Source organism: Phasianus colchicus, chromosome 3 (assembly GCF_987193195.1).
Source record: "Phasianus colchicus chromosome 3, bPhaCol1.hap1.1, whole genome shotgun sequence".
NCBI lineage: Eukaryota > Metazoa > Chordata > Aves > Galliformes > Phasianidae > Phasianus > Phasianus colchicus.
In genome coordinates, this window is record NC_143438.1 from 8,546,874 (window position 1) to 8,573,802 (window position 26,929).

The 26,929-nt window shown below is 42.5% G+C and overlaps 1 protein-coding gene across 1 annotated transcript in view; it reads left to right on the forward strand.

Moving 5' to 3' along the window:
- JARID2 (jumonji and AT-rich interaction domain containing 2) overlaps window positions 1–26,929 on the forward strand; it is a 203,407-nt gene that overhangs the window by 76,587 nt on the left and 99,891 nt on the right. The window contains exon 2 of the mRNA XM_031589396.2: window positions 9,120–9,255. Coding sequence (XP_031445256.1) covers window positions 9,120–9,255 — 136 coding nt within the window. The remainder of the gene's footprint in view (window positions 1–9,119; window positions 9,256–26,929) is intronic.

Consider the following 26,929-nt stretch of genomic DNA (forward strand, 5'->3'; position numbering starts at 1 on the left):
TTACTGAATGATTGCCTCATAGAGCAAAGGCTTTTTTTATTATTTGCTTTGCAGCGCTCTTAAAACACTATCATTTGTTTGCTGAGGGGTATTTTGGAAGTCAAATGCACGTAATACTGAAGGATGAGCTTGGGAAAACTTGAGAGGGCAGGTTATCTTCTATTATATTGCTTATCTTTGTGCAGAAGATTGCTGGTGTAACTGAACTGACCTGAAAAAAAAACAGGGAGCTTGTATCTAGTCTCCTCGTGTCTTCTTTAATTGGCTTCCGAGTGAAGAGTGCAGGTTTAGCTTACGTCTCCCAGCTTTAAAGGATGTTCTGCCAGTTGGGACTGTAAACAAGGGCGAAAGGTGCCTGATAAAAATCTCAATTTTGAGTAGTACATCAAGCAAAATCAACGTGTCTTGCTCTTAGCCCAATACCTGCCTGTCTGTCCCAGGAGCCTCTGTCGATATAACTGATTCTTTTCCATCCAGTTGTGTAAAATTGATTGAGTTCAGGCAGGTGTGCAGATCAGGCCTCAATATTGTAAGATTTCCCAGCAATAATTCAGCACGCTTGCCTCTGTCATTACTCCTTCCGACCTTTCAGACGCTGTGAGATGCCAAAAATTAGATCTCTTTAACTTAAAATTCTTGTCGAAATAATGAAAGCAAATTTTTAACTTAACAGTTGGCTTTCTCTCTTTTGTTACTACCTCAACACTATTTTGGCTTGCAGCAGTGGTGGATGTTTTTCAAGTCAGGGATCAGCCTTTCTGTTTGAGGACAGGAAAAGGTCTTAAGATAATTAGTAGTATGCAGCAAGATTGGATTAGCCCTATTAAAGTTCATATCCGTAGGTCTTATTACCAAATGTTTAAATGGCAAAACATCATTTTTTATTGGACTGCATTGATATGGTTGCAAACTGGAACTCAAACACCTTATAAAAATATGAACTGAATCAAAATGAAATTAATTAGAATACATTTGAATTTAATTATCTTGAGCTGCCGAATACTCTTTGTGCATACTGGGTTTTATATGTGTATCTGAAGTGTGCTTGGTAGAGAGTTTTAATTAGAATTGGAGATAGATTATTTGGAATGTGAAATTTATAGAAACGTGATGGCTTTTTTGGAGCTCCCTCCCATTCCTCACTTCTTTCATTCTCTCTTCCTAATAAGCTGCTGCTATTTTCAAATTAATACCGGATCCTTAAAAAGAAAATCCTGCTGTGGTTCTTGGTCTTTTGCAGCATGATCAGAATTGCCAGATCAACAGCTGCAGGAGCCTTCTACCTTGATGTATAATGGCGTGTACCTTCTGTTGTTCAACTGTACCACTTAACCATGGAAGTCTGGGGATGTGGACATCGCCATGCGTGTGGCTGCCTTGACTACTGTCTGAGATGTCTGACATGCCAAGGTTCCAAGAGTTGACTTGGCAGCTACCCAGCAAATTTTTCTAAAGGCTCGATCGGTAGCCAGAAACCCAGGCTGTCAGAATTGTGTTATGCAGTAAATCGTTGTTGGTTTTTTTTTTTTTTTTTTTTATTTTTATTTTTTAGCAGAAGTTTCTAATCCAATTGCAGCTGCAGTTTTTTCTTGGTCTGTAATCAAAGAGAAGTATGCATTATTTCATGGCGTTTCAGGAAGTTAAGGGTCGTTGCGTGGTTTTCCTTTTAGGCCTGCTCTCACCTACATGGGAAATGATGCTTAAATTGTTTTGGATGATACTTGGGTGGCATGTGTTTGTGTACAGCGTTCCCTTTTGAAGATGGTTAAGCTTTTTTAACAGAATGCCCAATAAGGAGCCTGTTTATCAGACCAGAGCTTTTGTTTGACTTTTTTTTTTTTCTATTTGTTTCTTTTTTTTAGTAGTAGTGAAAGGGATCATACAAGGGTTCATACCTGGTACCATCTGACCTCCCATCCAGTGCTCTGCCACCTTTCACAACTTGCCTGTGTGCGCTGCCAGCTCTCAGCAGAGCTCAAAATGCCCGTTCTCAAGGTGCCAGATGACTGAGCAGCTTCCCAGTGCTGCTGCCAGTAAGAGATGATTCGAGGTGAAGCTCTGCTCTCGGATGATAAGTCAGGCAACTTTCAACCTGGCTTTTCTCCCAGTTTGTTTGGGCGCAGTGTTTTCTTTTTCTTTCTTTCTTTTTTTTTTTTTTTTCCTTTCAAGTGTTTATCTTGGCAGACCAACAAGGGAAGCAGTTGATGTCTTGCAAGCTTTCACTGGTTTCATATTGAGTAGTAGATTGCTAGAGATGCAGACACATAGCTGAGGTCTCTGAGTTTAGGTAAAAGAACCAATTAGCACACAAAGCCACTATGTCTAAATATTCTATTTTTAGACCTAAGGTAAAGTTGGGGATTATTTTTTGTGTCTCAATTCTGGGAGGCTGTGTTAAGCCACTGGTGCGTTGTGTTTGGATAGAAAATACTGGCTGCATGTTTACTACTCTCATGTGTTCTTACAGGAGCAGGTTGAAGCTCAGTGGGCTCAAAGATGCCCTAGGCCTTTAGTGACCCAAAAAACAGAGCGTTTCTCTTCCATGCTGCTCTTGATCTGAAAGGAGGAAATAGGATCCCCAGTGCAGCAGGAGCTGCAAATTTGCTCTAATCAATGGAGACTGCAGGGGATGAAAGCTGCAGAAGGAGTACAGAAGTTGGAAGACGAGAAGCTTCTGTTTTCCTCCGTTGTTTCATTGCCATATTAACATCAGTTCTGCTAGTCAGGAGCTATAACATAGTATGAGTTTTTGGGGGAAGTTGTTTGGAAGTACTAGGAAAAAAGTCACTATAATTATCAGATGCACTTAATACTCTAACAGAACCATTAATAAAGAAAATTTCCCCTTTCCTCATGTTAGCTAGCACATTTTTAAAACATGACCTATTTTCCTAAAGTAGACAGAACAGATTACATTTTCCAGAAGGCATGAGTCACTGTGCTATAAAGTCTCCAAGCTGTATCAATCTTCATCAGCTTAAGCCATTCATGAGGTTTTATTTTTTTCTCACTGAATATAAGCAGTTTGTTTTAAATGAGAAACTGCTACATCCTCTCTGGATAGTTAAACTTGATTAAAAGGTTAAATATTAAGTAGGTGTGAACTTTATTCAGAGAGGAAGGGGGAGTGGAAGGACCTTGATAGTAAGCAGAAGGCTGCGTGGATGCTGCTCAGAGTATATATGGGGATATCCAGTTTGCAAGGTGCTGTGCTTGGCTATAAGAAGTCAAGCTGCATGATAGTTGCCAGAAGGAGTAGAAAATCTTTATTTATTCAGCTTCATTTGAATAAATTAGAATCTGATTTCAAATCATTGTCCTGAAAGCTTGGGAGTTTCAACTGGGGATTTACTGCCGTCTGGTCCTTGCAAATTGCATGGGGAGGGAGCTGGCATCGAAGAGCCAGAGCAGGGGATTTCCTCTGCCAGCCCAATGGGAGCAGGGTGTGTTCAGAACAATCAAAAGGCTGTTGGGACCTTATGACAGCAGAGAGAGCTGCTCCAGCACAACGGGGAAGTCTGCGTGCTGCTTGAGTAGTAAGATTTTGCACCTTCTCGGAGGTTCACCCTATGCTGTGTGTGCGTAGAGGAATGTTCTGTTAATGAACAAGCATGCTAATCACTCTCAGTGGTGGTAGCTTGCCTGGGACTGCATGGACCATCTCTTTCAGTCTTGGAAGTCATACCGAGGTTTTCCACTTATTTCTCTTAGGTCTGGCATTCTTATAGAGAAAAACAGGTCTAGCTGTTTTCCATTGATAATACACAGCCAAAAGGCAAAATCTGTTGCAGGTCTTGAATTTAGTAAACAAACATTTCCATTTTGGTCCTTCAACTGAAAAGTAATTTATATGATCTCTGAGAATGTGTTGTCTGTTTTTCATGCAGGAGACAGATTTTCATTTTGTTGCTAACTAAACACAGGGAAAAAAAGAAACCAACCCTTTGAAATAGTTTTCCTTCAAAAATATCCTTGAGGAAAGGGTAGAAGCTTGTGGTTTATTTTTCCCATTGCTTCAAAATGACCTTCTTACATCTGCAGGAAAAACACTCAGGGGGCTGTTGAACCATGAAGGCATATTCATTGAGAGCACTGGGTGCCACAGTGATTTTGACTGAGCATTGGCTACGGTGCTGGAAAAAAAAAGGGGGGGTTGTGTTTTGTTATTTTGCTTTCTGCAGCCTGGCAAGAGGAATGGGGTCAGGAGATGCATGCTTGGGAAAGACCCAAAGAGGGAGCTGGAAATACGCCAGCCGCTGTGAGTCACAGCACACATACTCATAAGTATCTTTGTACCTTACAAAGTCCTGACTTTTCAAATAAAGCCATCACTGCTGTTAAAGTATTTACATAAAGTAAAACAAATAGCTTTGAGTGCTGCCTGCATTCTCCCTTGTTCCAGCCATACTTTTACCCTGTGAACTGTGACTCCTGTTTGCTTAAGGCAAGGCTGGGCCAGGCTGAGGAATGCGATATCTGGTGATGAATGAATGGAGAAACCCGAGTCAGGAGTCCGCGTGTAGTTGGGATGCTCACTGCGGAGTAGAGCAGCACGAGGCCTGCCTCCTGCTTCTGCCTGCTTTGGGGGGATTTTGTGTCAGAAGTAGGAAGGCCACGTGAGCAGGCTGTATAGCTGTGCTGCAGTGAGCAGGCACCAAGCTGTAGGTGAAGGGTGGGAGATGTGGGTGGTGGTTTGATTTCATTACGGATATAGACAGAAATATATGTTTGTACGTACAATTGCATATTAATGTGTATTACATATTTATTTTTATGCATGTATTACATATTAATACATACACGTGCACTGTAGCACATCTACATATTAATATGTAAATACTATGTATAAAACATTACATAATATTTAGACTGTGTGTAGTAAAACCACAAGTAGATTTCTTCCCGAGTGAGGAGTGTGTAGAGCTGATGTTCTGCACACACCACCCCTGAAGCTGTGGAGCTGCAGGCGAGCTGCCAGCCAGGCTGGGCAGAGAGGGCTTCTCACTGTCTGTGCCGTGGAGCCCTCTGTACAATTGTACCGTGTAGATGCATGGAGGCTGTGCTCAGTCCGTCCCCTGGCACTGAATTTGCTGACCTCTGACTTGGCTGCCCTGCCAGATGAAGTTCAGGTATAAATGTATGACATCTGTTTCCCTGAAATGGCATAACAGAGAAGGTGGCGTGACTGATTTTTTAGCAGTTTCAAGGAAATGGTGGAGTTCATTTTTTAAATTCTGCCCTGGGGTTGTTTTCTTCAGTCCCTGGTTGTTTTCTTACATTATTTTCTTTAAACCAAGTCTATGAGCTAATCTTGCTACCAGACCGGGAGGCAGAAACAATCTAGGCTGACCTTCCACACTGCAAAGGCTCTGAGCTTGCAGTGATGAACGCGCTGTTTAAGATGTTATTCAGTGCTTTTTTGGGTCTAAGTCAATAACGGACAATCCATTAGTTCCCCATAAGTTGTTTCAATGGCTAATTACTTGCACAGTTGAAGAAATTGTTCTCTAATTCCAACTTAAATTTTTCTGAATTCGAGTTCCAGCTGTTGGACGTTACTGTACTCCTCTCTGCCAGCCTCAAGAGCCATCTATTATCAAATTTCTACTCCCTGTGGAAATGTTTAAAGGCAGTGATCAAGTCGGTTTCTTTGGGGATTGGTGGTTTTCTCTTTTTTGTTTGATTATGATTTTTATTTTTTTTGAGAAACTGCACTGATGAACTTGCTGGAGGCTTTCACTGGAAGGTATTTCTGAGCAGCTCTGGGTGTGCACACGCCGCGTTGCTGCGGTGAGGCGGCTCTCCAGCTGAGTGTGGGAGCGCGGAGCAAGGCACGGTGCGGCCTTCCCTCGGCGGCATGGCGAGGAAGGGATGTTCTGACCCATGTAATTATGGTTAAAAGTGTCGGGAGCCGGAGCTGCTTCCCTGCAAGAGCCCAGCTGGGTGCCGAGTCAGCTGCTCTCTGGCTTGTGGCTGCTTTTGTGCTGCACGCTAGAGGGGAGATGCAGTCGATGATTGTGAAAGATTTTTATTGCTCCTACATATGGAGCCACATGAATGTGGGCACTGGCACCGGTTTAGCCTCTTATTTTGCTGACCTTGGATAACACGGTGTTGGAGGGCTTGAGGTCTTTTATGCAAGGCAGGCGACGGGAATGAGGAAAGCCCACAACAAAGCGATGGCAAATGCAGCCTTGGCACGAGTGGGCTCTGATGTGGAGGGCCTCCTCTGTAAGCAGTTCTGTTGAGACTGCTGCTGGTACAGATGTGGTCGTGAGGCCGATACGGTTCTGGCCTGACGTGCACTCCGCTCATTGGGAGCGCTGTGAAATGTTGCTGTGTCACTTCAGAGGTAGCCAGAAGAGGCCTTTGTGCTGTCTCCTGGGACCTGCTCCTTTCCTGGTGATGCCGTGGCCGTCCTGCAGCAGGGCTGGGGCCTTTAGCTGGCACAACAGGGACGTCTCAGTAGCATTGTCCCTCTGAAAACAGAGCTGCCTGCTGTCCTGGTTAGGTGTCCCATTAGGTGGAATGGTTGGTGGCCCTGCGTGTGGCAGGGGGGGTTGGAGATTCATGATCCTTGAGGTCCCTTCCAACCCTGGCAATTCTGTGATTCTGTGTGATTCTGTGATTCCTTTCACACATACAGTGCACTGTTTGTGGAGGGGAGGTGACCTCAAGCCATTTACCGAAGCATTTCAAGTAGGTGGTGGCCTTCAGACTGTAAGGCCTCTTCTGTATGGTGATCATCTCCTTACCTACAGAGCAGCACCTGCAACCAGTGCATCCCAGGGACCTGGCTGTGCCCTGTGAAGGTTGCTCATCCCTGCTGCCACCTGGCACCAAGTGCCTGGAGATGTTCCAAATCCTGTCAGCAGATCTCACCCTGCTGCCATTCAACTAACAGGCACCGCCACCACCACCACATGTTCTCTGCAGCAAGCTTTGGCATAATGAAGGGCACTTAAGTGGGATTTGTTGCTCAATTAATTTCTGTTCTTTTTGCTGCTGTATTTTGAGCAGGAAAGAAGGGCTGGGGGAATCAGGAGCTAATGGTTGTTTTGGTGCAACTTTCAAGTCTTTGGGGAACAATCCCAGATAGAGGAGAGGTTGGGTAGTGATGGCCTTCTCGTTTTGGGGTGGGTCTGGTGTTTCATGAAGCTTGGCCTGAAGGAGACTAAAAAGGTAACACATCTTCCAGTACAACATACATTAGCTGGAATTGAGAATTACATACCCATACATACTTTGTATAAAGAATTTCCACAGATACAGCTGAAGGGAGTGAGAGGCATCCTCAGGCTTGTGTCTGTAACGTGGACAAATAAAAACCACGGATGCTCACGAGTACTTCCTAACAGAGCAGTTTCCTTAGGGATTCAATTAGTTACCTCATGATCTGCTGTAAAAATAGAAACGTGTGAAGCCCAGCCAGGCGCTGCCAGGAAGGTTTCCCTTCCTGGTTTATTTTCAGTATGTCCTGGTCTACGGGAACATGAATCTTGTTTCTTGGGTGATTTCTGTTAAAATCAGGCAAGCTATGGCCATCTGTATCATTTGTTCTGGTGAGGTTTAAAGTTGTGTTGGCAGCAAAATCATAAATGGAAATTGTTTGTAAAAACCACTGTTGACAAAACAACTGGAAGTACTAGTCCTTCTAAAATGCTTGCCTGGAGATTCTTTTTTCTCCTTTGCTGTGGATGTTCAGTTACAAAGTTTGCTTTCTTGGGCTTGGAGGTCCCTGTGTGCTGAAGCTCTTTGGGCACAGCTCAGTGGTGTTCAGAGCATAGTAGCTGGTCCATAGTGTGAAGGGTGAATTGCACTGCCAAAATGCTAACAGCTTTGCTGCAGTCATTGTTTTGGCTTTTTTTTTTTTCCTCTTTCTTTCTTTTTTTTTTTTTTTTTTTACCAAGTCATTTGTCATTCAGCTGGGGGGAAGAATGGTTTTGATCACAGTTCAGTGGCTGAATGCCAGTATCTTACTGGAGGAGTAAAGGGAAAACTACTGGTGTGCACCCTATACTAAGCTTACTTTTTAAGCTGTTTGTGTTGGTCTCTTCTTTATCACACAGGATGGTATAAACTCTCGTGCCTCCTGGTGTGAGTGCTGTGGTTTTCCTGTGCAGTGTGGCCATGTGCTGTGATGTGCTTACCTGAACAAGGCCTCTCTGGAAATGTTTTTTTTTTTTTTTTTTTTGCTTGGCAATCATGTAGTGGGAAATTCAAGAACAGAAATGCTCAAATAATGACTTGAAAGACCCTGAGACAATAATAATAAGGCTTGTGAAAATGTCATATATATATATATATATTTTTTTTTAAGATGCACCTGATTTCACTTATGTCTTTATATCAATTTGCTGACTTAATTTATTTGAATGCTAAAGGCTTTAGGGAAATTCTTTTCCAGGGAATTAATCTTTTAACTAAAGCAAATTCTAAATATGACATACACTAGTATTCCTTTTGACAATATAGCATTTGTCTTCTAAAAATGAAGTAGAAAACACATGCCCCATGGGCCAAATTCCACTTCACTTTATGCTAAGATAAATTCAGAACAACTTCATTGTTATCAACTACACTGTAATTCTACAATAAATACAAATCATTTAAGCAGAGAACTGATAATGTAATATCAGTATGTAAAATCCTGAGCTGAGAGGCGAAAACCAAAATGGTAATAAGAAAGGCTGCTTCATAGAACTTTCTAGTAAGTTTTATGCAATATTTGACTTAATTTAATGGTTTGGATTTTTTTTTTCCCTTATTTTAATTGTCTGAGAGAGTAATTCCAGCCTGTTAAAATTTCTCCACAAGGCAGAATGATTCGTTATGAGAATTTTAACAAATAAGCTTTTACCTGCTGTCTAACACCTGGCAGACAGCTACTGCTGTTTTCAGGGTAAGAGATTAGAGGGACTCATGGTCTGATTTGATGATAATGGTTATCTGTAAGTGTTTCTTGAGGTTAGATTGCATTTTGTTGCGCAGTATTTTTTTCCACTCCTCTTTTTTTTTAATGTCTAACTCTAGGCATTTGGGTGTTGTTTGTTGTTTTTGCTACTTGTTGGTTCGGATGCATATAATTAATGTCTCCTTTCTGTTTCCATCTTCTTCAGGATGACAGTGATGGGATTCCCTGGTCAGAGGAGAGGGTGGTGCGGAAGGTCCTTTATTTATCTCTGAAGGAGTTCAAGAACGCACAGAAGCGGCAACATGGGGATGGCATTAGTGGAAGCCTGAAGGCAGTGAACGGTAAGCTGCTTCCCTGGTATCTCTGCAAGGATTCAGTTGTTTCAAATGCAGCTCCTTTGCGGTAGCAAGGAAGGAGACCAGTGCACCATCTGGCATGCACTGTGTCCTTTCAAAATACAAAGAAGAGCTCATTTCTAAAGTGCTTAAAATGCTCGATTTGAACAATCTGTGTGTTTCTGTTTCTGGTGAACTGTTGTAGATAGGGATAAGGGTGGAGGGTAGGTGTTGAACTAACTGGAGGCCAGAGCACAGCTGTTCAGTAGAGAAGAAGGCTTCTCTGATCTGTCTGATCAGTGATGTGCTTTGTAGGTCTACAGCAAAGGCGTCCAGTTAAAGGTAACTGATTTCTTACAAATACAGTGAAAATTTGTGAGGAGATAAATGAAAATTGTCTGAATCAGTTACATTGGTGAAGGACAGATGGACAGAATATACTTGTTCAGTGTCATTCAAGTAGAAGAAACTGGCTAACCAGGACTTGCAACTCTGGAGTGGGCTTGGTTCAGGCCCAGAGGTGAAGTAGCATGGACCTATGTAAAAAGATGTAGGGGACTGAGGGCAAATGTGCTGAGACACTGGATTCCCATAGTTAAGTTCTTCCGGGAGTTAAAAGCTTTTTAAAAGAGATGCAGACAAAGCTACATGATAGGGACTTGTTTATGTCATCCTTTGACATTGACCGGAGGTGGCAAAGGAGTTAGGGTGATTACTGTTACTGTTGTTTGTCATTATTATCACTTGTTTCTTATCCCCTTCCCTATGGTAGCCTGGAGGTGAACCTAAGTGCGTCTCTTGCAGACTTGCTCACTGACACAGCACCCTTTTTGAAAAGGCTTTGTCATGCTAGCTTGAGCCTTCAAAGCGATGAGTAGCAGGATTCAGATTTCTGGGCAGGCTTACTGTTCTCTCTTCACTCTCAAGAGCTTATTTGCTTCTTTATGGAGGTTTATAGCAATTCCTTTTAAGCATGTGCATAACTATACATGTGCTAATGCATTACAGCAGCAGCTGGGTGCTTGCTTACTTGTGAGGTTATTCATATTTATATGTAACTTGTGTTTTTGACATGGTGAGTCAAATTTCACTGCATTTTCACTGAGCCTTTTTGCTGACAAGGCAAAAACCTCGGGGAATGGCTGGAGAACTGCAGACAACACAATAAAGTTACTGTATTGCGTAAGCAATTGTGAACTCCTTAATGTGATTAAAGATGACCTCAGACTTCTGAGTTCAGTAATAATATCAAATACTGATCTGATGGGAAGGGGCATCTAGCTTTAGCAGCAAGCGATTAATAAGCTTGGAGGTGTACACAAAACAGTGCTGCCTTTTTTTTTCCCTCCAACACCTCTGCATCATTGATCTTCTGTCAAACACAATTTCTCTTGGAAAGTTTCTTATTCCATTGTGGGGATTTTGTTTAGTCAAAGGAAAAAGTCTAAAGGCGTGAAGCACAGTAATTGTGTGTTAGGAGGCTTTGATGGTGTGCCAGGTTACAGGATGACTGAGGTTTTTATGGTGTCTAGTTTCTCCAAAGGCAGCTGAGATGAAAAGTGAGTTGGCTGGGAATGCTGTGTGAATGCAGGTACCAGGCATGGAATATGCCACAGGCTTTCTCTGGCAATGGCATGGCTCACGACTTCAGAGCTTGCCTCTGGTGTTAAGAATTGTACTGCTGGGTGCTTTTTCTCCTTTACAAAAATAGGTGATCAGTTCTGTGGGGGTTTTGCCTTGCTTATTTACTGATTTTGAGTTAGAATTTTGCTCTGTCGTCTTTCTTCTGTTTGTTACATGAGGCTTTAAGTGTCCTGTCTCAGCACTGCTCTATTTCAACAGTACTGGCCAAAGGCTCTATTTCTCCAATAGTATTTAGAAGAACGTGTCGCCATATAGAAGGAAGCTTTGCAAAAGGGAGGAGGATTGACACGGTGCAATGACATTAAGAAAATCTATTAAAACATGAAGTTTGCTCATTATATCTTTTAAAGAAACATTAACCATTCATTTTCAAATCCACAGGTCTTTATGGACAGAGAAAAAAGTAGGTCATGCTAAAAATTTACCAGACTGTTTTGAATTTTGGAAAACAATATTTTAAAGATTTGCATTAGATCCGTGACTTTATGCCATTAGAGTTTTAAAAAAACATTTATTGATTATGTTCTTTGTTTCAATATGAAGATTACAACCAGTGCATTTTTTCAAAAGATAGTATTGCAGTTAAGTACATCTCTTCATTAGTGCCCAGCACCCACAGCTCTGTTGGGGGGAACAAAAAATCCTAGCTGAAATTTAAAGGTGTTCTCTGCCTCCTGCTGTGGTTTAACCCTGGCAGGCAGCTCAGCTCCACACAGCTTCTCACTCACTCTCCCCACATGGGGTGGGTGAGAATCAGAAAGGTAAAAAAGTGAGAACTTGTGGGTTGAGAGAAAGACACTTTACTAGGTAAAGCAAAAGCTGTGTGCAAAGCAAAACAAGGCGTTCATTTGATGTTTCCCAACAGCAACAGGCAGATGTTCATGCATAATCGTTTCTTGGGAAGATGAATGCCATCCCTTTGGACATTCCCAATCCCCTTCCTCTTCATTCACCCTCGTAAAGGCAAGGGTTGCATCCATTTTAGGGCTTGTGCTGCACAACCCTGTCACTGTTCCTAGTGAACATTAAAGGGTATTGCTCCTTCTGTTGCTGGAAATTCAATAGATCACCTTCCAGCACCTGGCATACCTAACCATTTCCAAGAGTGGGAAGGAGAGCCCTAAGAGTAGTTCAAGCTGTCTGAGCTCCTTGCTGGAGGTAGAAGTGTAGGTTGGTCTTCTGTTTTTCTGAGAGCTCAGAAGACTGCAACATTTGCAAAACAACTGATGGCAGTCTTGGTGCTGCCATCCATAGTGCAGAGAGAGGTTTTTTTTTCTTTTTTTTTCTGGTTTTATAACTGTCATCCCCCTATACTTATTTACAAGCTTCAATCTGTAGTTTTTTCCTAAGAAAGTACTGACTTCTGGCAATAGAAGAAGATAAAATATGCACTATCCTCTTGCAACTGTTGTCTTTAAATACCTTCTGTGGCTTCAGAGCATCTGAAGTTGCATAAATATGCTACAGGAGTTGTTTACTCGTGTTCTCCAACAGTTCATGGAAGTTCTGCTGCTGAACTTTCATGAACATTATTATCAGACTATTTCAGCTGCTTAGTGCAGTAGTACACCTAATGATACGGCAGCCAGTACAGTGGTGCTTTTCTTCTTGATAGTGTGAAAAGCGAGTTCAGTTTAAGTGTTGTAAGAGGTGAACCCATTAACAGGAGTCTTCTCTGTGCTGAAATTTCTGCGTGCTCGAAGAGGGGCCAGTGGTGGCACGGGGAAAACTTCCATGCCTCTCTGAGCAAAACAAATTAATGAAACAAAATGGAAGAATTCAAATGAGTTTTGGAGATTAACTGTATTATAGTGCCATGGCTGCCTCCACCTTGCAATTAAAGATATCTGTTATCCTGAAAGCAGTCTTGCATGATGGTTTTGTTTGGGGAGGGTGGTGAAGAACAGAGTTGGGGATATCCTTACTCCTTTCTTTGCATACCCTTTTCACTTGAGGTTTTTGCTTGTATGTTTGTCCTCCTAGTTATTTTCCCACATTTTTATCCTGCGTTCTTTACTCTTGGGTTTTTGTTGGTTGGTTGGCTTTTGTTACCCAGCCCCCTAGCCAGAAGGATTTCAGAGAAAGAACAGGGGTGTTTTATGGCTCTTCTAACAGTGGACGTATTGCTGCATGTTTATGTTGGCTCTAGGTGCCCACAGAGTATAGAATGACACTCCACGGTATGCCTGTGCTACATTCTCCTCCAGCATGTGGGAATATAAAATCCAAAGGGGATGCCTCTGTAAGTTGTCAGGAAACCTTGTATAGTCCTAAGTGAGATGCTGGAGTTCTGATTATGGAAACAGGGTTGCCTACTGGAAAACTTATGGGGACCTCTTTACTGATTTTGATTATTGCTGCCTGTCATTTGTGTTAGGATTTTAAGAATAGGGATTGGTGTTTGGAATGGTGATATCAATTTTCAGAGATCCTCATCTAAGAGGTAAGCTAATTCCCCTGGGAAATGGCTTTCTTGGGCAGCTTAGGATGAGAAATAAGGCTGTGTATGGGGTGGGAGGTGGGGAAACCCGCACGCAACAAAAGCTGTTATTATTGCTTGCATTCTGTTAATGAGAATTAAATCAGTATGTCAAAAGAGTGCATCATAAAGCAAATTTTTATGACAGAGATCTTAAATTTTATTTTTAGAAAGTAGCAATAAAGAAGAAGTTTGTGATCCAGAAATGCTTAATGCTTAATGCATAAATGAAAAAAGTGCAGAAGTTTGCGTGTTTGTTTAAGGTGGTTAGTAATTGTATGGAAATGACAAACTAGACAATGGAATTACTCAGGCATATAGTGCATTGACAGTAGCTATACAAAAGGTGTCATGACAATTTCCAAACATGCCAACTAGGTTAAATGTGTGGCAAACATAACCTTGTTGGGAAATTGAATGTATGTGAGGGAGTATTTTGGTTCAAGGCAGAAGTCTTGCACACCTAATGAATCAAGAATTGATGAATAAGAATATGTAATATTTCCATTCTGACATTCTTCTCCTTACATTTAGTCTTCTTAAAGTCATTAATTCGTTTGTATAGGTGAAGGAACTTCATGCATGCAGTCTTTAAACAGAGGTTGTATTTGGTCCATAGTTGGCTGTGGTGACCATTCCTTCCTCGTGCTGCTCTGTTCCTGTCCTGACCCACTTCCACACAAATGCCAGGGCAACTTTTGCTATAGGTTGTTCTCTCTACTGAAGAGCTGAAATCCGTCAAGACAGAGAACTGGAAGCCTCTGAGGCATCACATTGCCTTGTCTGGGGCCACCCATCCCACAGCCACCGTGCTGACCAGAGCAGGGAGCTGCACTAGAAGGGGCTGTGTTTGTGTTTCATGTGTCTACTTTCAAGTGTTTTCATACTCACTGCCCCAGGGTTTTCAGCTACACTCCCCGGTGGGCTGTGTTTTTAAAAAAGAAAGTAGCCCTTGTCCTTCACTGTGATGATTCACATACAGTAACTTCATCTCTCTTATTTTTGAAAGCTTCAATTAAATATTGGAAGAAGGTTTTACGCTAATGTTTGTCTAGGGAGCTTTTCACTCCATCAGTGATATGAAATTGCATTTGTTGACAGTGGGTAATGTCTGTCTGTCTCCCTCCTAAGCTTTAGTAGAAGATTGTAAGTGTGCCAAGGACCCTTGTCAGTATAAGTGGATTTTTAAAATGCATTTACAGAAGCAGAAATACCTCCTTCAGTCTCACAATATTTTCCCTTTACATTCAGCGTAAACGGCCTGTTTGGCTAGTTTTGAACTGTGATTAAATATAGATGTTTTCAACTAAAAGGTTCAGAAAATAAGCATTTGAGCAGATTTGTCATGGCACTCAATGTCACTTTCACTTTGGTGCTTGCTGGCAAGTGCATTTAAAGATTAACAAATAAATAACAGGATGTTGGGGCTGGGCTCCATTGAAAATTTCCAAATATCTCTTCCTTTCTTTGTTTTTAGAAGATAATTTGTTCTTGAGCCTGCCAGGGTCTTGCTTGTTCATTAGTTGACGCAGGCTCTTTTTGCCTTTTCCATCATCACCACTTAGAAAAGTTCTGCAGTCCAAATTACACCCTCCATAATCTCTGCCCAATTTGATTACGTCCAAATGGTGCTCCCATCTTAATTCAATTTCTGTATTTCTCAGGACTGCCAGAACATTTTCTCTTGCAGGACACCTGCCATCCCTTTTCTCTCGAAGATAAGAGGTGGATATATTTCTAATAGGGAAAACAGCAGAATTGCATAATTAATTTCCTTAAAACGTCTTTTCACTACCACTAAAAGGAGTTGCTATTGCCCCCGAGTGTATTTCTAGTCAAAGTAATTTTAAAAATAATTTTGCCTCTCTGCATATTGTTAATTGTAGGTAGTGGAAATTTTTTTTTTAACAGAGATGAATTATCCACAGAAGAGCTTACATAGTCTGCAGGAAACTGAGTTATTGTAGGCCTAAAATAAATAGGGTGAGGAAAAGGATCAGAAGTGGTTGGTGGGTGTAAGAGCTGCTGGTCTGCTTCCTTTCACTCACTGCCTTATGCTGGTTCTGTCACTTGTCTGCCCATGCAGTGAACTTCATTCAGCAAATTAAAGTGTCCATGAAATAAAACTTCGCCTTAACCTCAGCCGGTGAACAACAGTTTTATTTTCCTTGATTCAGGGTTGTTTCTGCATAGCTGCTGCCTTGGATTTGTTGTTTGTATCAGCAGTACAGGGAGCACCCTTGAGTGCAGACAAGCAAACTGCTTAATTCTGTTTGCTGCAGCTATAAAATTGGCAGCCTAAACCTGGACCCTGACATCTTTTTGTCAGGCATATACAGCCAAAAGGATGGTGATTTTTCAAATACCTGGTAGAATTGGCAGTTATGTCAAAAGGTGGACCTTCTGTCAGTCCTCATTTACATGTTTTGTGAGTGAGACATAACTTCTGTGACAGTAATATTAAGTCTGTACATCCTTGTAGTAAGGAATGCACTGGGTTTTGGCTTATCCTGGTTGTCTGGGGAGAAATGTTTGGCAAAAGTTGCTGGAAAATTAAAAGTGTCTTGGTACTTTCTATGGTGAGAAGCAGTGATTTGTACTGAAAACCAACCGTTCATCCATTATCTGGATATGGCAGTTTAAACAAACTTGACTGCTTTTATTATTAGATGACGAATTTTTTATTGGGATGTTGAAAATCAGAGAGATCTACTTGAGAACATTATCCTTCAAACTCTGGCAGCTTGGGGTGGATGAAGAAGCATACTGGTGACATGCTGGGATGAGAAATGATGATGCCGGCGGCTTTCTCCAGCTGTTGAATTGCATTGAGAGGTGATAAAGAGGTAGCTTGTGCTTTACATAGAAATCAAAACAAAATTAAGCAGCTGTTAGAGGTAATGTAAACGATGGAGTTCCATAGCAAGACTCGTCTGGTTGTCAGAAGAGATGGAAAATTCTTTGTGTGAAATTTGGACACAAAGTGGAGATGAAGGCAGAGATACAACGGTACGTTCAGAAGAAGTGAGCAGAGTGGTTCTCTGTTTAGCAACCATAGTTGTCAGGAGGCACAGGAGTGGGGAGAAGGATACGTCAGCTTTTTCTATCTGATAGCCAGTGTTTATCAGTAGTGTTATTTTAGTGTTTATTAAAAGTGCAGTGGAGAAAGATGTCTGCAGATTGGAGCCCTTAACTGCTGTTGTAAAGAGGGTTTAAATTTCACTACTCATGTAGTTGCTCTGTTACCCATGATTGGCAGAAAGAAACCGTGCACTGAATAACTAGCACTTTTAATTTGAAGGACAGACAAGAAGGAATATAACCAGTAAGGCAGCAGAGGAAAAAAAAAGTCATTGAGACAACATGCTCTATTTCATTAAGAAAATAGCAACACAATGGAAAACAATGTAGAAGTGGAGAGGAGTTTCAGCCAGTGGTTTTAAAAGAAAAAGCAGAGATTAGTGACAGCTGGCTGTGAGTGCTGATGGGCACTGCAGCCTTTCCCACAAGTTGCCAGACACAGCTGGCAGAGCACCTAATCGTGGCCTCAGACACCATCCATGGTGTGTGTTTGTGGGCTCTGACTTGAAACAAGAGGTTGCCAGTGGAAATGAACTTGGAGCGTACAGGACAATTCAGCAGATCGATGCTGGATTCTTTTTGGGTGTCATCAGCCCACGCTCAAACGTGTCATTTCTGCTGTGAAAAGCTTGAAAATCTGTCTCCTTTTTAAGCAACAGAACCAGGAATTAGTCACCTTCGTCTTACTGCTCAGAACAACCTCTGAGATCGGTCCGCATCCTCAGCCCAAGCCTCCGCGGTTTGGTTTTGATGGAATCTTTTTTGATTTTAAAGTCTCCAGGAAAGTGTTCTGAAATAACTGCTGCCTTTCTGTAACTGGTGGTGGTGGTGAGAGGTTGATCACACAGCAGATACTTCCCGGTGTTTGAGGGTAAATGTTTTCTAGAAAATAAATAGAGCTTAGCACGTACACTGTTCAGTTGTAGCAGATCGCTCTGCATTGTAATAAATGCGCATACATTTTTCACTTATCTCTTTTTGTGTCTGACTAGCACAGATTTGTTACAGGCAGTTAATGTGCTGTTGTATCCAGAATTAGATGAATAAACATTTTCAATAATCTGCCTTTCATGTCCATTATTGCTCATTTTAAATGACTTTAATACTGTGAAGGGGGTGTCCATCCATAGCTGCAGTGCAGCAGCCCTGTACTTAGGTGGCAGGGGATGACAGTGACAAGCCAGGCCAGACCTCACAGACTGAGCTTACAAACATTGGTACGTTCAAAGGAGTAGTTTGCTCCAAGAGGCTCTTCACCCTCACCCGTCCTGTTTGCTTCCCTCACAAGACCATTAAGCGAGCGCTGCAGTCGCAGTCGGGATGTTTTAGATCTGTCTACTAAGAGGCTAAGTCCTTCCAGATAAGCCTTAAACAGACAAGATTCATTTTTTACTTTGCTCAGAATTTCCTGTGCTTTGTTCTGCATCTGTTTGTGAAAGACTGCGTTATCTTTGAAAGCCTTCATCTTGTTTTCTTTATTCAAGCTATATGCTAAAATGGAAAAAGGGAAAAGCTGGAAGGAGCCAGCTGGAGCAATCTGCCAAGGATCCCACAGAGGGACAGAGCTGGCAGGCTCCTGAAGCCTCTTCATCTGACCTCTGCTGCAATTTGGGAAGCCAGGAGATAAGCCACTTTTCCTGCAAAAGACTTGGCCTCTGCCAGCCATTCAGAGTAGTGCCTGAAGACCACGCCAGCATTTAATCCCATTTTTCTCATCCTGTGAAAGGCAAAGGCACTCACGGTTGGCTGTTTTTAAAGATGCTCTGTTTGCTGTGGCTGATCAGCATCACAGTGGTTTTATGTTGTGCCTGCTGTGTATGTGGAGAGATAGAAGTTTAAAAGTGATGGCATGGGAAGAGTACAATTTCTCACTTTCTTCAGAACGTAGGATTTTTTTTTTTCTTTTTAGGGAAGAAATCATACCACTATGTTATTAAGTTAGAGCAATGGTAGAAGCATGCTGTCTCCTTTAGGACACTGGGAAAATGCATCCTGGTTGTTCTGAAGCATTTCAGCTGCAGGTGTGCAGGATGGAGAGAGATGAAGAGGAATTTCATCCCTGTCTGTGTTTCCTTGACTCCTGCTCCCTTGCTGTGATGCTGGGATCTTGTTTCAGAGCCTTATGCGAGCTCTTGCTCTATGGCTCCATATGGCAGAAAGAAACAGTAGTGTTGTGCAGAGTCTCAAAACTGGTGCATATGGGGGTGGACTGGGAGTGAGAAGCATATTCCTGTTGTGAATTGTGCGTGGAAGGCTTAATTTCCCATCCCTCCTGCCCATCCTTGTGGTGCGTCCATCCAGGAACGTGCTGTTTTTCTTCCAAGTAGTGTCCCGATGCTTCCCTTTAATGTATTGATCTGTTCATAAGCAAAGAAGATTTTAGTTCTGCCGGCATAATTAAAATGTTGTGCTTCCTACCTAGTCATTCTCCCCCTACATCTCATGAGGTCAGCAAAGATTACCGTCAGGTGGAAGCTATGAATAAAGAACAGAACTTAACTGAATGTGGCTTGAACTCCAGATTTTCTAGAAACGTAGCTGTCGCTACTCTTTTCCTCATCCCCCAAATCAATTGAAGATGGCCCTTTGTGCAGCTGTGCCTGTGGTCCCTGTGGTTAGGGACTGCTTGTCAAGTTTTATTTGAATGGAAACCTGTCCCTGATGCTTTGCCTTATCTCATTGTCCTGCTGGGATGAACTTCAAATGCCAGTTTACATTTACCCGGAAATGACCTCCTCTAATCGAAAAGGACAATGCTGTCTTAAGTAAGTAGATAAACAGAGCCCATTTGCAATTGCAGATTTAAATGCACTCTTTCATAGATGATCTTTGCGTAGTACAGCAGTGTCCTTGAATATTTAAAACCTGACTAGCAAGAGAGCAGAACTGAAGAGTAAAAGTTCCTGGTCAAAGATGGGTTTCTGAGCCATGAGCTGATGTTGATCTCTCTCAGGCTGGAAGAAGACTGTTTGGTACAAAATTCCCTTTGTGGTAGCATGAAAGTTAGTGCAATAGAACTGGCATGCAAAATCCTGAAGGTTGATTAGCAACCAGACCATAGTGCAGGGTTATATACAAGTACTCTGCTCATAAAGTAGAATAAATGGGCCATTAGTTAAGGCACTGCTTAGTGTAGAAAACTCCCTTGATTTCTGTTTCAAATCGAGGTGCCTGCCATTAATGGCCTAGAAAGCAGACTTTTTTCAGCTAGTTAATTGCTGGGGAAGCAAGAGTTCGAGGTGCTTGCTGTGAACTTGAATTTTGGGGACTATGGGGAAGGTGGTTTCGTTGTCCTTATTTTTTTCTGGTATAGCGGGTGTTGAGATGGTGCTGGATTACCATCTGGTTGGATCGAAATTAAAACTGCTAGCTAAATTCCTATTTAAAGTTTCTCACATCATCTTGGACTCAGAGGTGATAGTCTCATGAAGACTTCCTGCTAAATTTGCAGGAAAGGAACAGACTGCTGAGAAGGACAGACTGCTCTTCAGTTTGTGCTCTTCTACTTCCACTGACATTCTGCCACTGTAGACTAAGGACTCAAATATTACTAATTGTTTTAGGAAGATAGCTTTCAGCTCTTGTCTAGTGACTGTTTTCCCTGCTGACACTACGTTTACCAGATCCTTCAGGCAGCAGGAACCAGAGAGCAAACTGAAGGAGGGTGTGTTGTCCACTGCACTGGCTCCCTTTGCGTAGGTTGAAAGAAGAGGAAAAGTACTGCTTTCATATCCTCTTCTTACTAAGGCTCTAAGCCTGATAGGGATGCTTTTGCTTGTTTGTTTTCTGTAAAAATGGGTGCTGCTGTGCAGCCAGAACAAAGAAGCTCAGGAGAGGCCAGTGCTCCTCAACTCCAGGGCCAGGGACCAGGCTGTGAGTGCCCAGTTCAGCTGAAGCTTTTGAGGAATTTGGTAATTCTGAGTCAATTCCAGAGGAGAGATGTTTTCTGCCAGGGCACAAGGCTGTTCCTGACAGCAGAAGAATATTTTGGAAGGTGACAGCTACTAGACACAGGAAGTGTCCTGCTCTAACCCAGGTAGGGGCATCCCAAATAAGAATAAGAATATGCCTTCAGAGAAATTAATCTGATGCATGTAAGAAATCTTTGACAATAATGCAGAGTGCCCCCCTTCTCTCCTAGACAACCTTATAACATAACAGAGTGCAGGTGCCATTTTGAGAAAGAAACTGGTTATGGCTCTTCTGATTTAGACTTTAAACAGAGCTCATGCCTTACTCAGTAAGGAGGCTTCATTACAGGAGCTCACACATCCATTGGAGGACTTAAATGAATATACTGGCTTAGTTTTTTGACAGAAACTCTAGTGAAAAACAACCTGAATGCTACTGGAACCATGTTGATTGAAGAACTTCCTGTGATGCAAATTTTTTCCCCTCAAAGCTCACTCAAGCACTATGCCCGCTTCAGACTCCACAAGTCTTACTTTATATCCTCACCAGTGATGTGCAGCAGATGTTGCCGAACGCATTTTGTGCCATCTCTAGAAATAGAGCATTTCAAACTTACTTAGGTCTCTGAAACAGTGATGCGTGTCTTGCTTCTGAATCGCACGAAACCTCTTCCAGTCCAAATCAAAGCTGCCTCTGCTGCCAGTGTCTGTTTGGAGGGATATTCCGATTTATGCTGCTTGCTCTCCATGAAATATAGGTCAGGATTTTTAACTTGCAATTACTCCAAGGACAAATAATTTTCAGACACTTCCATGTTATATTAGACAATTAGAAGTACTCCCCTCTCTACTTATCTGTGCTGCTTGTCCTCTCTCAGTGTCCTTTTTCCTATCTTTTCATGCTTTTTAAACATATTCTCTCCTTTCTCTGCATGCTTTTCCTCTTCTGCTATTTGTTTTTCATTCTTTGCTCTGTTTTCTGTGCTTTTTCTTTTCAGAGTGAGATCTCTTCCTGCATTTCGCTGTATTGTGAGCACAACTCCAGCCTGCTCTCTGCAGGCTCGGTGTTACAGCCTTGCAAATCATCGATTTCTTTCTTTCCATCCTCCTCCCCCACTCCCAAATCCTGGCCCATCCAGCCTAATGTGAGAGCAGATTGGCCTCAGTATTTGGAGAAAAGATCTATAATAAGCACAGGGGACATGCTGGTAAAAAGCATCAGAATGGTATAGCAGGTCACTTGGAGTACCGACTGTACATTAATTCTCTAACTTATAATTAGCTATATTAAATTCCAATTTTCTGAAAGGAGCCATTATCAAATAACACTCTGTTTGAAATCTCAAAGAAACATAAGGAATGAAAGCTTAGTCCTCTTACGCTTTCATCTTTCAGAAGCAATCCCTATCTTAACATCTTGACCTACATTTTCTTTTTACCCTCTCCAAGAGACATTGTGTGGATATAATGTCTCAGAAGGGAGGTAAGGTTTTTATGCATGCATATGTGTTGACATACAAAGTTTGGAAAAAACAATGAGGCCTTCATGTCCCCAGTGACTTTTTTTTTCCCCTCAGCTTAAAAGTGTTTTCCATAATATCTCTAAGGCAGGTTTTAAGTTTAGAAAAAAAAAAAAAAAAAAAGTGAGGCATCCACTTTGTTCCTTTGCAAATGATCTCCTTCTATCTATTGAACTTCTGTGAAAACCGTTCCTGATTTTACATACCAGGAAAGAGAGAAAAAAAAAAAAGTCACTGCCCTTCTTTCTCTTATCCCCCTCGCCATTTAGGATCCAGCCATACATTTTCTTTTTCCCATTAAATGTGGGCACACACCCGCTGCCTACTGAATGCCATCCTTTCTGCTATGTTCACTGCCCAAGGGAAGGACAGGGCTGTAAAAAACACGCCATCTTCTCCCACTTCAGGACAGACTTGGTGCTGCAGCAGGCCCCACTCTGGGCTGGGCATACACTTATTCTCCCTTTTGTTCAACGTGTAAGTTTTTGTTTCAGGCAATTTGAACACACAAAGTGCTAAGCGTGAATGCCTTTCAAGGTCCTTGTAGCTTGAGTTTCTCCAGGCGGATGCCTTGAAACTCAGGACAGGAGATGTTCTGACTCCAGGCTGAATTTTGTTGCCTGTGCTGTTTCAGTTTAATATAGCTCTCAGCATTTCATAGGGTACTGTGAATTTATGGAAGGATTGCAGCCTACGATTTTTTCCCCTTCTTTTTTCGCCCTCTTTTTTTCTTTCTTTCAGTGTTTTCACATCATCATGAGTTGTGTTGGTTTTCTTTGAATTCCAATAGTGTACTTTTGGTCCTAATTTTTCTTAATTATTATTATTGTAGTAACACAATGGTGAACTTTGGCATACATAGAACTTCTCGGGCATTATTTTGAAAGCTCCTCAATGTTTTCATCCCACATTCCTGTGCCATTCAATAGTAAGCACCTCCCATCTCCCTACCCCTGCATGTCTGTTGCTGTGCTTGAAACAAGAAACAGGCTAATGGATTTTGGTTATGTGGATGAATGGAAGGGAGATGATGTGCAATGAATTCTTGCCCACTTCACAGCTTCCCAATGTTTGGGGGGAAAAAAAGTATTCTTTAAAAATTACAAGATACAATATTTTATCTCCTTTGTTTCTTCAGAAAGTTAAAGTTCTTAAGCATGCATCACTTTATGTTCTTGACTGAATGAGTGTCTGCTGATGGCTCTTCCAAGGTTTCTATTAAGTCAGGAGACAGCGAGTGTTGTTTTACTTGTTTTACTCTGACTTCCAGTGCCTCCAGAACTTGAACAAATAAGCATTTTAGGAGCAGCAGAATGGGTTAGAATCTCTTTGAGACCTCTGGGAGGTGCTGTGCCTGAAGTCTCTCTAACCAGCTCAAAAGCCCACTGCAGTGTAGGGGTCTCAGACATCGGCCCATGTGCCAGCTTTCATCTCATTCCCCATAGCTTGTCTGCAGGCATCACAGAACAAAGGTGAAAGGAAGGTTAAGCTGCTGGTCTCAGGAGATAGAGATGGAAACTGCCTGGCATATTGCTTTGCCCCCTCCTGCAGCATGCAGCCGGCCTGAGAGATCCCTGCTTCCTCCTCTCTACCCTCCTCCCAGCCATGGAGCACTTTCTCAGCATGCTTCCTCCATGGCCATTCCTGACAGCTGCTGTGCATCACAGGAGCTGCTGTCAGCGTGTCGCATAGGAGCTGCACCAAAATCCTTACCTTGGGCAAAGCCTTAGGACTGAAACAGAAGTGAAACATCAGCACACGTTTGGCTGAACAATTTGTTCCTTCACAAATTGTTGGGCTTTCATCTTGTGCTTGTGATTCGCGTTTGCAGCAATTAATTGAAATGTTTTACCATCCCTGACACTAGCCTCCTTTACTCAGACAATAACTCTGCAAAGGGACTGCAGGGGCTGAGCCTAACTGGCAGTGCAGCACTGCATCCCGAGCATGGCCTGTGCTGCTCCCACCCTTAAATTAAATTCTTAAAGTCTACTTATGACCACATTGCTGTTTCATATGCTAAAATCATTCCAAATATATGTTTATTTTCCAAGTTATTGATTTAACTATCTAGAAGTAGAACCAGTGATGGAGAGGAGGGAGTCCCAAAAGCTCAAGGGCCAAATGCAGAGGAGGTCTTGCAGAAGTTTGTGTTCTTGCATTGCTTCAAGCTGCACTCGGTGAAGGAAGGGGGTTCAGCATGGCACTGGGTGTATAGGGGAAGGTTTTGCTCCCAGGAAGAGCAGCTGCTGGCTTTGCCCTGACAAGAACTGCTTTTCCCTGAGCATTATGGCTGAAACCTACCCGAAAGTTAATAGATATTTAATTGCTCTAAATGCGTGGATCATCGTTCAAGTGTTTAGTAGAAGGAAGTGGCATGCCAAAGCAAAAAAGTCCTTGTCAGCAAAAGGGTTGACAGCTTGACTGCTGGAGCCAGCTGATGGATGATCCTAGAGTTAGGGAGGGCACGTTCACTGAAAAGTTACTGAAAACGTGGAGTGGATGTAATTTAAATGGTTTAATTCACATATCTGTCACATGTGACATGAGTTCTTGAGGAACGCGTAGCATTGAGCTCAGTTATTTTTTCCCAGGCCAGAGGGAGAACTTCTCAACACCCACCTCTGCTCGTTGTGTGGGAGCAGCATGGGGCTGCATGTTTTTCAGCAAAGGAAGTTTGTGTGGCTCATGTCACATTAGGAAAAATGCTGCTTCTGCCAGTCTGGAGGGCTGCCCGTGCTCCTGGCACAAGTCACGGAAGGCAAAGCCTCATTGCCATGCGTTCGGATGTGAAGTGGGGCTGTGCAATTAGAAATGTGCCGTTCAGCGTTTGCCTTTCACGGCTTTTGTCACACACGGGCAGAATTACAGACAATAACGCAGAGGGTAACCTCCTCCTGATGCTCCTGGTCTGTGCACCGTGTGCTAGCAGTGGTCTCCTCTCAGTCAGGAGCGTGGGGGCAACTGTGCCCCTGCTCGGGACGTGGCATCGTGTCATATCTGCCTGCTGACACGGTGAGCCCAGCCTGCTCTAGTCATCCATCTCTGCAGATCTGCAGGAACCACGCTTCATTAGAGGAAAAGTGTGTACCAAATGTTAATCAGGGTGCCGTGTTGCTGTTGTATCCAGTTTCATGCAGATAGGCTGTTTTCAAATGAGGCAGTCTGTAAGGGTTTCCTAGAAATTGTAACACGTATAGGCAGGCTGTGCTAAGCCTTTGGGTTTTAGCTGCACGGCTCTTCTTTTTAAAGCTCCAAGTAGTCACTGCTAGCAGTGAAACGTTGTATGCTTGTTTATTTGCCTTGTTGTTTTATTTGCGCATTCATACATTATATTTTCTTCCAATTAACAGATGCTTCCCTGCTTCAGCATGTTTGCCTTTACCTTCTTTCTCCCTCCTTCATTTATACTCTGTGGAGATGTATTTGCTAATTTTTTCTTTCTAGTGTAGAATAGCTGTTGTCTAGAGACATGCTGTTGGCACAGCTTTCCCTCTCATGTTACTTAGAATACCAGAAAGGCTTTTTTTTTTTTTTAATTATTTTCCTGTTTTTACTAATCTGCCTCACTCCTCAGTGCCAAGGTGTGGGTGCTTTTGAAGTCAGGATTTATTGTTCTTTGTCCATCCTTTCCTAGCAGAAGCTTGAATCTGAAACAAGGTGAGCTGCATCACCCAGTGTAAAAGCATATCCCTGCAGTGCTGAGGGTGGGAAACAGGGGACTGAACAATGGGACCAATGAGGGTGTGCTAAGGTTAAGATGGATCTGCAAAAGTAATTCAGAAGAGGAAGAAATTGCCCTCACCCAGAGCTCCACTTGGGTGATAAAGGCTTAAAATACTAACTAGATTGCTTGACTTAATTCTTATTTAACAGAGGAATATACACCTTCCATCATATAAGGGGACTCTGGTGAAGAGCAGGACAAATATGTTGTAACAGAGTTGCTAATATTTTTCCCTATGTCAAATAGAGTTACACCCAATAACAGTGGAAGAAACAAACCATTAAAAAGCAGAATGCTTTCTTTCACAGGCATGTTGAGGGTTTCTTTTTCTGTCTTCTCTCTTGGGATATTTCCCCCCTGGTACTCCATTCAGCCATAAAATTCCCCAGAAAAAGAGAGGACAAACAAGACATGATGGTTTTGGCATAAAGAACAAAGAATAATGTATTCCTGTGTCACTGATAATTTTGTTAATACCTGAGACCTGATTCAGACTTTGTCATGGTGATGATGCATGTTTTTATATCGCTTGCTGCCTTTCCCTGAGAAGAGATAAATTGCACTCCTGGAGCTGTTTGTACATTTAATTTCAAATAAAATGTACATTTAATTCATTTTCCAGATTGCATATGCTGCCACCAAGCACTGGTAGGAGATGTCCTGTAGGACAGATGTCCTTGGCATAGCTGCAAATTGAAAGGCATTTGTTCTCGTCAGGGAGAAATAAAGCCATTCTGTCTGATGCCAAAACCAACACGAGGCACACACTTATTTTTTTTTTTTGCTGCAGAACTTCAGCACTGCCCCTCACGGTGCACAGTGTACACCATCTGTACACCCCTGGGTTCTGTACCCTGGAGGCTGCTCTCACCAGCCCTGCCTTGTGGTTAGGCGAGCTGCACTGCACAGCGAGATGAAACCTGCTCCAGTGCCACCAGCGAGGCCGACAGAAGTGCTGGTCCCTGCATCCCAACACAGCCCTCCTCCTGGAGATGCTGCTCCCATGCTTCAGCCAATGGTTTTTCCATGCCTTTTCCATCAGTGTCCCTCTGAACAGCAGAGATCTGTGGCTGGGACCTTGCAGAGCAGCACTCTGGGCAACACGCAGGATGAGGGCACGACGCACGTTTCCCCAGTGCTAGCAGTGGGTGCTTAAAGTGCTATAAAATTAGCAGTGTTTCTGTTTGTCAAAACTTGTGACCTTTGTATGGCCTGATACCTACTTATTAGAAAAGCTGCCACTCTTCTCTCAACACACCACTCTGCTAGCAATTGGGAGAGGCTCGATAGTGATGTGTTACTGATAAAACAGATAGGG